This window comes from Rhagoletis pomonella, unplaced genomic scaffold (genome assembly GCF_013731165.1).
Source record: "Rhagoletis pomonella isolate Grant_MI unplaced genomic scaffold, Rhpom_1.0 Rhpom_scaffold_00001, whole genome shotgun sequence".
Lineage (NCBI taxonomy): Eukaryota > Metazoa > Arthropoda > Insecta > Diptera > Tephritidae > Rhagoletis > Rhagoletis pomonella.
This window is the reverse complement of record NW_023458555.1, coordinates 97,536,300-97,548,190: the sequence shown is the minus strand read 5'-3', so window position 1 is coordinate 97,548,190 and position 11,891 is coordinate 97,536,300. Positions and strand designations below refer to the sequence as shown.

At 40.5% G+C, this 11,891-nt stretch overlaps 1 protein-coding gene across 1 annotated transcript; it reads right to left on the bottom strand.

Annotated features, from left to right (window-relative positions):
- Positions 1-630: 630 nt before the first annotated feature.
- LOC118749090 lies at positions 631-8,116 on the bottom strand. The gene is made up of 2 exons (XM_036483869.1): positions 7,662-8,116; positions 631-1,529 (listed from the first exon to the last, which is right to left on the bottom strand). Exon 2 carries the CDS (start codon positions 1,527-1,529, stop codon positions 1,017-1,019), a length of 513 nt encoding a protein of 170 aa, XP_036339762.1. The 5' UTR covers positions 7,662-8,116; the 3' UTR covers positions 631-1,016.
- Positions 8,117-11,891: the final 3,775 nt, after the last annotated feature.

Here is an 11,891-nt window from a genome sequence, read left to right as displayed (position 1 = left end):
GTTTTGCATTTTGTTGATACGCGGTTTTGCACTTTAAACGACGATATGTATTCAAGTAAGTATTCAAAATTTATTATTTGTATTTAAATGATACATATCAAATTCCTTTATGTAATAAATTATATTAAAACGGCTAATAACCTTTAGAAAGTGCAATATGTAACCAATAGCTCGATTTGTTACTACCTGGAGCATATTCTTAATTACACACCTGTCTGGGACAGTTAGAATGGGCCTAGTGCCCGAAAATATGCTCTCGAAACGAGACTAGTAAAATTTAAACGATAATACTGAACGACTTACGCGTAGCGGGGCACAAGCTTTCCTTAGGCAAATAGGGTTGCTCCAAGCGATCAACTGAGATGATCGGCGAAGGCGGCGGGGCAAATTTTGCGGCGGCGGATGCTGGTCGGTGTACTGGCGACTGGGCGACTGATGGCTGAGGGTCAACGTGGGCGTAGCTCTCTTCCCACGGCGGAACTACGGCAAATTTCCAACGATGGATGCAGCAAAACTGTATGGAAATCGCATGCAGCGATAGAAACGCGAAACTACACGAACAAAATGATCTGAATCGCGTCCAAGAACGTATAAAACTCGTGATCGTTTTATTTTGTGTATAAAGTTTTATTTCCGCGACTTTCGAATATAAAATTTGATAATTCAATACAAGATTAAAGATTTAATTTATTCGCGCACGAGCACTGCAACTTTTCTATCAAACGAGTATATAAAAAGGAATAGTAGCTCTCAAAAATGCAAAACATATATATACATACATGCGTTGCCAACCACTCCTAAGATAAGCTTACAAAGGGTGCACACCAGAGGTAGTTCAAAATACAAATTCAAAAGATACAAAATTCAAGAGATACAAAATTCAAAGTGAAATGCACACTAGTAAGCTAGCTACAAATTGAGTTAATTAAATATAAGTGTTGCAGTTCTCGCGTAGCCATCCTCCCGGCCCTGGCCGCGTTAAGCGGGTAGTGCATCCTTCAGCTCCCGTAGAGCCCTCATTGCCTCGTGAACCAAAATTTTGGTAGCCTTGCTGCGGACTTTACGGTTCCCGCTGGTGGGATGGTGTCTGATGTGGTTGTATCGCGGTGATGTACGCCCTGATCCCCACGTTGGGGAGCGTTTTTGTTTGTCTGGTCGAGGCGTTTGGAGTGCTGCACTGCGGAGTTCGCCCTCGTGCGGCGGGCTGCCGGTGCACCATTCCGGTGCAGTAGTGTATGATGCTGTAGGGAGCAAATGCGGCAAGTGGTAGTGGACGTGAACTGGGCGGTCGGATGCGAAAGCGCCAGGCAGTTAGTGCAGTACTTGTGCGCCCTTGCCAGTAAGAAGCGCTGCTGTGGCTGTACGCCTAAGAACGCTGGACATACTCGGAGCGCATGATGACCGGCGCACAATCGGCACCGCTTATAATCCTCCGTGGGATGATTCGCTGAACGTATGTTGTGGGTGGTTCCAATCTGCGACTTTAGGAACATTCGCGGTGCTGGCTGAGGTGCCTCATCGTGATCCATCTGGAAAGAGTTTATATACGGAAATTTTTAGTGTTTCGTATATTACAATATGGGAGGCATAGGAGAGAGATACGAAAGTGTGTATGTATGTGTGGTGTGTGAAAAAACGATGCGCAGCCATTTGGCTGCTTATTCAAGTGAGGAATTTATAGAGTGCTAATCGGTTTCAATGCGATAGGGGGTATCTTCGCTCGAAGGCAAAAATACTAATTTTACTAATGGCCGAGTGAGAAGGCCGGTTTGGGTGCGGACGTCGACCACACGAATGTGCCCATCCTTGCCAGGGTGCAACCTTTCGATGCGGCCCAGGCGCCATTCCGTGGGCGGGAGTGTGTCATCATTAATGACTACGCATTCTCCGATTCTGGGTTCTACTTGAGCATTCTTCCACCTGTGTCGCTTATGAAGGTCTTTACGGTAGTCTTCCTTCCATCGTTTGGCGAATTGGTGGTGTAAGAGCTTGAGTTTTTCCCATCTATTAATGAGCGAGAGTTTTTCGTGGTTACATTCGGGGAAAGATAGGAGGGGAGCACCCCGGAGGAAGTGGCCAGGTGAGAGCGCTGTAAAGTCCGTCGGATCTTGGGTGAGTGGAGATATCGGACGAGAATTTAACAGAGCTTCTACTCTTATTAAAAGCGTAGTAAACTCCCCAAACGTAAATTTGTGGGCCCCAGCAGTCCTTTTGAAGTGAATTTTAAACTTTTAACTGCCGACATAAACCACCCATGTGCGGGGCGCTGGGAGGGACAAATTGCCAATTAATTCCCTGGGGTGCGTATTTTTGTACAACATTACGGGATACAGTTTGGAGAAAGACCGAGAACTCCTTTTCAGTGGCTCGTTTGGCTCCTATAAAGACTTTGCCATTGTCACTCATCATTTTAGCGGGGTAACCACGGCGGCCAACAAAACGAGCAAAGGCGGCAAGAAATGCCTCTTTGGTCAGGTCTGAGCACAGCTCGAGGTGTACCGCCTTTGTTCTGAAGCACACAAAGACGGCCACATAGCCTTTCACTAAAACGGGTGATCTTAGCATGGAGGCTTTTATTTGAAATGGACCAGCAAAATCGACACCGGTGGTGGTGAAGGGCGGAGCGAAGGTGAATCGTTCGGGCGGCAGGGCCGCCATAATCTGCGAGCGCATTTGCTGTTTGTGAATGGTGCAGTATTTACATTGATAAATGCATTTTTTGATGAGGGGTTTGAGCCGAGGAACGTAAAATTCTTGCCTGGCCATCTGCTGCATAAGTCGTACTTCTGCATGGAGGAGTAGATCATGGAGAAACTTTAGATAGAGGAATGCGATTCGGGACTTTTCCGGAATTATAATGGGGTGACGTTCGTTATAGCTCAGGGTAGCATGAGCAAGGCATCCATTGACGCGGAGAACTCCATTTTTATCCAAGAAGGGGTTAAGAACTAATAGTGAACTCTTTTTGTCAATGGGCTTTGAGCTTTCTAAGCGGGTCTTTTCATGGGAGAAGTGACGGGTTTGCGTGATTATGATAAGACGAATTTTCGCGTAGCGGAGATCATCATATGATAACGAGGATGATGCGCGGTCATGAGCTCCTGGCGCTTTATCCTTCAGTCGTCTGATGAACTTCAAGACGGTGCCATCACGTTCAAAGCTCGAGAGAAAGAGGAGAACCTGTTCAGAACGTCGGAATCTTCTTCGGTGTTGAGTAGTGCCTCCACTCTTCGCACTTCCGGCGGGTTGACATTTCGAGCTGGGGGTTTTGGCCATTCTTCGGGGGGCTTAGGTAGCCAATCAGGACCGTTCCACCATAACGAAGACGCTGCTAAATCTAGTGGCTTGCAACCCCTTGTGCCCATATCTGCGGGGTTGTCGCTGCTGCGTACATGTCGCCAGGTGGCGTTTCCGACGTGTTCCAAGATCTCCGCGGTGCGATTCGAGACAAACGTTTTCCAAGAGTGGGGTGGTTTTTCCAGCCATGCCAATACAATTTCAGAGTCAGACCATAGTACCAGTTTTCTTTGAGATAGGTCGAGATGGGACTGGACAGCTGCGACAAGTTTGGGTAAGAGAAGAGCTCCGCAGAGCTCAAGCCGGGGTAAACTAGTTATTCGAAGGGGTGCTACCTTGCCTTTGGAAACCAGGACATGGAAAGAGGTACTGGAACTATTAGTAATTCGAACATATACGTTGGCACAATATGCCTTTTCTGAGGCGTCACAGAATCCATGGAGTTCAACATGCTGGTCAGGAATAAAATTTACCCAACGAGGAATTTGAATGGTCGAGATTGTGTGAAGATTGGTTGCGAACTGAGACCATTTAACAAGACGGAGGGGTTTGAATTTCTCGTCCCAGTGAGTTCCGTCGATCCAGAACTCTTGTAAGAGAATCTTTCCCTGGATCATTATCGGCGTAAGCCACCCTGCGGGGTCAAAAATTTTCGCGACAGAGGAGAGAATCTGTCGTTTCGTACTAGCAGATGAGGCTGGGATGGTGTCGATCGTATAGGAAAACGTGTCTGTGAGCGCATTCCAATGGATCCCTAGAGTCCTTGTGGTACTTGCTTTTTCGAACTCGAGAAAATTAGTATCGAGCAAGTCCTCTTCCTTTCCTTATATTTTTTAAAATTTCTGGGTGGTTCGCTGTTATTTTCTTCAAGGGAAAGCCTGCCGAGTTTAGAGCCTGGATGACTTGGGTGAGAGATTCAGTGGCGATTGTCAGATCGTGGCTGCCAAAGAGTATGTCATCCACATACGTTTCTTTCTTCAGAATGGGGGAGGCCATTGGGTAGTTGGTTTTTTCATCTTGTGCTACTTGGTGAAGTGTGCGAATGGCGAGTTAGGGCGCACAGTTTACACGGAATGTGACCGTTTTTAATTTATAATCTTGAATGGGGCTGGTTGTGGGTGAACGAAAGATTATTCTTTGAAAGTCCTGGTCTTCGGGATGTAGCAGTATTTGTCGGTACATCTTTTCGACATAACCATTAAATACAAATTTATACATTCGCCACTTGAGGATGAGAAGCATCAAATCAGGCTGGAGAGTTGGTCCGGTATATAATACATCGTTAAGAGAGTATCCGGATCCCGAAATCTTTGATACATTAAAGACAACTCGTACTTTTGTCGTTCGTTTTTCGGGCTTTATGACCGCATGGTGAGGGAGGTACAATGACATGTACTTGCCTGAGAGGAATTTTTCTTGGGACATAGTTTTTTCCATGTGGTTTAGGGTGAGATATTCTTCCAGGACATTATCATATGAGGTCTTTAAATCGCCCTTTTTGAGGAGGTTCTCTCCATTCCGAGAAATTGCTGAAGCGCTGAGGAGCGAGAGTAACCTAAAGAGATTTCGTTGGGGAAACTTGGCTTGAACGGAAGCCTGACCACATAACGACCATCAGAGTTGCGAGAAGTGGTGGATTTATAGAAAACTTCGCAAAAGTCGTCTTCAGGGGTGGTATGTTTGAGATTTGGAACTTCTTCTAGTTCCCAAAACCGACGCAATTGTGAGTTGAGATGCTCATTAGAAATGTCACCTATTTGTGTAGAGTATGAAGCTATGTTTTCATAAATCTGACCACTAAGTATCCAACCAAATATTGTCTTTTTAGCTAGCAGAGTTGATGAGATTTTTTCAATATCCTCCTCGATTATTTGAGGGATGATATCAGTGCCTAACACAAGGTCAATCTGGGATGGGGAGCGGCAGTTTGGATCTGCCAGTTCGAGATGAGACCATTTTTCTTTGTGGTCATGATTAAGTGGGAACTTGGGGAGCATTTTTGTCAGCTGTGGTAACACGATAGCTTGAGCATTTATTTTAGTTTGGAGATCGGCAGAGACCAAGACTAAACAGCATAATTTGTTCAAAGTTCGAACAACTCTTCCACCCATGCCTGAGATTTCAAATTTTGAGGATTTGCAGGGCAGCCCTAATTTATTTTGAGCTTTGGTAGAGATAAAGCTTCGTTCTGGCCCCTGATCTATGAGAGCTCTGAGTTTAAATATTTCTCCTCGGTGTGATACCGGTACCATAGCTTTAGGGAGGAGTATTCTCATTCGCTGAGTAGAATGATTGCACCTGCGTCCCTGAGGCTTCTTGTTCGTCAGTGTCTGTTTGAGTTGAAATTTGGGCACTCAAGTTTGTGGAGGTTGTGGTTGCCTCTTGTGAGTTGGTTTTTTGCACTCTTGGGGGGTGCCTTTTTGGCATGGAGTTTGCGGCTTCATGGAGCACTGAGTTGTGACTGGGATTGACAATTGAAGCACATATTATTTTCTCTTACAAACTTCTTGCGATCAGGGATTGACAACTTTCTGAATTTGAGGCAGTTCCACAGCGAATGAGATGAGTTCTTACACATCGAACATTTGTACATTATTCGCTGCTCTGTCACGTGAGATTGTATTTGTGACATCGATCTGTTTTTGAAAGTTTTGAGAGTGTGGGGGTTTAAAAGGTAGTTTGTTATGAGAGAAAGGCGGCTTTGAGGAGCTATTGGGCTGAACAGGAGGTCTCGCCTTCGGCAGGCGCCATTGATCAACTCTTTCGGCCACTTCATAACGAGTAGTGAGGAACTGGTCCACTAGCTTTGAAATCTTCGGGAAGGTCTTGCTCGTCTGCCTCTACATCTACATCGTAAGCGCTTTGAACTCGATTCCAAAAATTGTCTAAACTCGTATCTTTTATTTTCAGGCCTGATTCTGAGTTATTTTCGAGAGGTAGAGATTTGAATCTTGAACAATAATCGACTAAATTATCAGTCTTTGCAATAAACTTAACGGAGGCTACTTGCTTCTGCTGTTTTAGCATTTTTTCGGGTCGAGCGTTGAGTCTCTGTTGAGACGGTTTTCTCATCGTCACTCATTGTGGGAAGTAGGGATTCTTCGTTACGCTCCGAGAAAATTTAGTCTGAGAGGGCTGGGGTCAAGAGACTGAGAGAGAGAGATGCCTGAGGGAGGTTTAAAGAACCCGAGAATACTACAAGAATATAATTAAAATTTTTCTTTTTTTTTCTCTTACCTAAATGCAATTCCTCTTAAAGGAATGCCAGAGAAGTAAATGCAATTCCTCTTAAAGGAATGCCAGAGAATTTAATGCAATACCTTTTTAAAGGCATGCCAGAGAGTAAATATACAGTGATATAATATGAGTAAATAAATAATTAAATGTGTGAGTTTTGCGATTATGCCAGTGCTCGATTGCGAATTAAATAAAAATAGAGATTCAATTTATTTACTAATTTATTTATTTAACGGTTTTTGAGAATATAGTTATTTCGAGAAACTTGCTCAACGAATGACTCTTTCATTCGAGAAAAATTTAGTTTATGTAAATGCAAGTTTTTTTTCACGCGACTGTAACCGCCATTTTATGTTTGTATAAGAGGACCACACAGTAGAAGAACGAGAAGGCGCTTTAATTACTTTTGGTGAAATGCAAATTTAATTCACGGGACTGTAACAATCGTATTTGTATATAAGCGCCGTCAGCTTTTATTTATTAACTTTATCGCACTGCAAACCGACCACTGTATCGCACTTTATATATGTATATATGTATGAGATGTTATATTTTTGAATGTGTATTCCTTTGTGTTGTTGTGCCACTGTTGCGCCTTTTGTCGGGAAATCGCGCCTTTTATTTTTAATTAGGGAAACACTCCTTGAGAAAATCTTTACGTTTACCTATCGTTTCGTGCAATTGTTAGGATAAATTTTAGTTCTGTATACGTATATTGGTAGCTACCAAGCGAGAAATGCGAAAGCGGGAGATGAGGTAATGAACGATTACCTATGCACTTGCATGTTTATGTATATGCATAAGTATGTGGACTGTATGTACAAAGTTGAGGAGATTTTTATATGTATGCATATATTTACGTATTTTCTGTATCTTAACTTGCGGGACTTATTTACATGAAAATTGAAATATATATGTATATGTACGAATTTTCTGGAGATCTCTTTAACGGAATGAGGATCCCGTTTATTTTATTTTTTTAAATATTGGAAAAGGCGCAAAAGTTTGGCCCGAGCTTTAGATTAATATATTTTTACCTAATATTTTACTGCGATATGTGTATGTATGTATATTGTAGTTACCGTGGGAATGAGTATGTAGCACTAAGAAATAATAGGCTTACTTACGGTTTACAAAGGGATTTTTTATTTTACTTCCAGCTGGTTCGGGGTCTGCTGGCGCAGATAGACCAAATGGCGGGGCACAAGCTTTCCTTAGGCAAATAGGGTTGCTCCAAGCGATCAACTGAGATGATCGGCGAAGGCGGCGGGGCAAATTTTGCGGCGGCGGAGGCTGGTCGGTGTACTGGCGACCCAAAGGTGGCGGCGGTGTGGTGATTGGCGATGCAGACGTTGCGGCGTTGATTGGGCGACCGATGGCTGAGGGTCAACGTCTCTTCCCACGGCGGAGCTACGACAAATTTCCAGCGATGGATGCAGCAAAGCTGTATGCAAATCACATGCAGCGATAGAAATGCGAAACTACACGAAAAAATGATCTGAATCGCGTCCAAAAACGTATAAAACTCGTGAACGTTTTATTTTGTGTATAAAGTTTTATTTCCGCGACTTTCGCATATAAAATTTGATAATTCAATACAAGATTAAAGATTTAATTTATTCGCGCACGAGCACTGCAACTTTTCTATCAAACGAGTATATAAAAAGTAATAGTAGCTGTCAAAAATGCAAAAAATAAAATTTGACAAGGGATGACGGAAAATCGTTCCACATTACATTTAAAACGTTCAATATCAATGTTTTAATGTTCAGGCGGTGTCATTGGAAAGGCATTGTCTCATCCTTTTTATTTCTTTGTTAATAAACTCATTAAAACGATGAAAAAGAGGGGTAGGATAAACGAACGTCATTCAAAGTTGAATTAAGGTGTGTTGGTATTTGAAAAAAAATTAATAAAAATTAGGACAGGATAGACTGTTTGAACAGAAATAACTCTACTGAGATCCCATAAGTCTAACTCAGAATAGTTTTGGCCCAGTTATTCAAGATTTTCGTAAATCAATGTTTGACAAAAGTAAAAAAAAGACAGGATCAAAAATCTCATTATTACGATTCCGTTGAAAAGATTTTTATGCAGATTTTTTAAGTTTGATTTGTTTTGTCATCTGAGGGGACCTTTTTCACAAAGTTCTTTAAGAAACTATTTTTATTCACAAAAAAATTACATTTTTGGAGGTATTTTCAAATCGGTCCAGCTCACTTCGATCTTAATATTTTCACGATATATTTTGGTGGACGTCATAGAATATAATGAGTTTTGAAATCCCGGCGGAAAACCCTCAATTTTTTTTGCTGATGCAGTCTAATATCCATACATACAAACGTGGCTCTCTATCTTCTCTACAGATCCGTATGTAATATTTAAATTTAAAGAAATAAAAAAATTAAAAAGTGAAGTTATTAGGGTAATTTATGTCGCTATTAATATATTTTTGCAATAATCTTATCAACCGTTATGTTAAATTACGGAGTTCTTACGATTTTTTGCGGATTACTTATTGAAAACAAGGTTGGTCTACTTTTTTCTAAAAGTTTAGCCAATCAACTAGAACCAGAACGAGCCTTTTTGACTGACTGTTTAAAAAAATGGCTTATAGATGGTTAAAATTTCCACTGAAACATTAAGCGCCAAATTTTCTAAAAAGAACCGAATGGAATGAAAAATAATACTAATTTTTACCAAAAAGGGGGAACTTTAACCCTGTGTAGAAAACAGTGCGATGCGAGGGAGCAAAACCTTCATGGGGTTTGACCACTACTAAGAAATGCTGACGCAATTTTCACACAGCCACCTAGTACTTGTATATGTATGTGGGACCCCAGGCTAAAATAACTTACGAATATAAAAATTAGCAAAAAAAGTGTTTGCTTTTTATTTAAAGTCTGTTTAAAATATTTAAAAAAAATACACAAGGGAATCAACTTGTCTTTGTTTTATCTCTAATAATTGAGGAGTTAGATTACCAGTATTCGACCCTAAGTTAACTGTAATAAACGCTTTCGGTAGAAAAATATGTTACCTATGTTTTTTCTGAGTTACGCTCTTTTTGGAAAAATAAAGGAGATCATATTCTTGTCCAGTGGCCCAAATTATGAAATAAACTCCTTTAAAAATATAATTTACAATTCGTAAAATTGTGTTTTTATACGAATAGTATTTAGTGCCTTCAAACGATGTATTTCAATGATTGGAGCCGCCGCCGCCGCGAGTATATTTTCGTAACTCGGCCGCGGCGCGTGATGAATGACAAAAAAACAGTGGCGGTGGCGGCGTATACCTCTAGTACATATACATATGTAACGGAGAAGTCACTAAGCTTTTCATATAAATTAGTTTTTGTACATGTACTTTCGTAAATCTTTATTCAAGTGAGTATATGTACGCACTTTTCTCAAAATGTTGTATTTTTTAAGAAATTTTTTATATTTATATTCAGGTAAGTACCCCTTGTTCGCCAACGTGTATAAGTAAGCTCCTTTTTTTCTTTTTGAGGTATAATTGCTCTTCTCGCGAATTTTTGTCCAGCCGTTTTTTGCAAACGTATATATATAAATAATTTTTCAATCATTTGTCAGGTATAATTGCTCTTTCCGCAAATTTTTTCCAGCACCTTTTATTCAGGTAAGTACCCGTTTTTTGCAAACGTATGTATGTAAATAGCTTTTTTAATTTATTTTTCAGGTATAATTGCCCTTTTCGCAAGTTTTTTCAAGCACCTTTTATACATTTATTCAAGCAAGTACCCTTTTTAGCAAACGTATATGGTCATATCTAACTTTGCGTTATTTAGCTTTATTTTCACTGTTGTAAACATGATAAAAACATAGTAAGGACAACCATTCCCTCATTTCGTCGGCCATAATTTTTTTTGAAGTTTGCCAGCATTTTAAAACCAAGGTAGAAGTGATTTTGACATTTCTCTCTTTTGAACACCGGCTATAATGTCAAATGATAAATAACTTTTAACCCTTTTGAAGTTGGCATTTTTTAATTTTCATTAAAAATTTAATTGCGTGCTTTGATATAGTTTTGAATTGTAGATTCATACATATACAAAAATGAAAAGGAGCAGGCGCTACGAGCGTTGCATTATGTGTGGCAATAGCCAATACGTGAAAGTGGTGCTATACTTTAAGGCGCCTAGTTGCGAAGTTAGGAGACTTCGTTGGAAGAACAGCTGCGGTTCTGTGGAAATTATTTTAACACGAGTGATTTTAGGTTCTTTCCCTAACAACCCGTACCGGAGCTGGTAATTAGAGAATAAGCAAAAAGTTTGAATGGAACATAATCCAGAAGTAGGGGAACGCAAAAACCACATTTCGTTCCCAGAATTTGAGACACAGCTGATTCACATTGTTTTTTTTTTTTTCACTTAAATGCAAACTCTTGGACATTGAATTTTGGTTTCACAAATTTGATTTTAAGTATATAAAGATTCAAAATAAATCAACAGGCCATTCGCTATTCCTTAAAAGCACCAAGTAAACGCAGGCAACATGTAAACACAAAACAGCTGATATGCACTTTGACACTTTATCAATTTTTACCCGGAGAAAAAGTCTGGGCTGTTTCGGGCAGGAAGAAGAAAACACTTGTAATATTAAAAGATTTAAGTTTTCTTGTTACGCCACTGAAGGCGAATCATTTTTATTTTGGTCTTACTTTCGCCACTGAGGGCGGTTGGCTTGACAATGACCTTCTTATGCCTCTACTTGTTCTATTTATACTTATTTCTATGTACATGGGCGTCTTAAGCTGACGTTCTTATTCCCATGTACTTTCTTACAAATTATACATGGGCGTCCTACGTTGACGTTCTTATTCCCATGTTCTAAATGGAGCAATCGCTGCATACAACCAGCGGTCAACATATTTTGGGTAAGTCAACTGAGGCAGCGTTCAGTGTTATGGCTTAGTACGTTGTAAGTACTATGGCCAATGCTTCAGTCAGCAGAGTCGATGATCGGTAATATTGTTTAATACATTGTATGTGCGGCAGTGCACTTAGCGACATGGGCAGTGGCCTCACCATGATCGGAGTCTTGCTGACTAGGCATTATTGATTTGTATTTACGCAACAGAACAGCGTTCAGTATTTTGGATTATTAAATGCCGTTCTGTTGTATGTTGTAAGTGGGTGTGTGTGTGAAGTTTCAATGGACTGCGACTTTAATGTTTCTTTATTTGAGTTTACTTTTAGCTGCTGTTTATGTTGACTGCGTTTGCATGCTACACCTCCAATTTTTCAGAAGAATGTTCATATAACTGAAGTTTTATGGACATTCTTTTACAATGTTATTTTATTTAAATCTATTAGTTATTCTTATAAAAAAAAA

Coding starts and splice junctions, on each gene's coding strand:
- LOC118749090 (XM_036483869.1), bottom strand. CDS start 1,529: ATGGATCACGATGAGGCACCTCAGCCAGCACCGCGAATGTTCCTAAAG.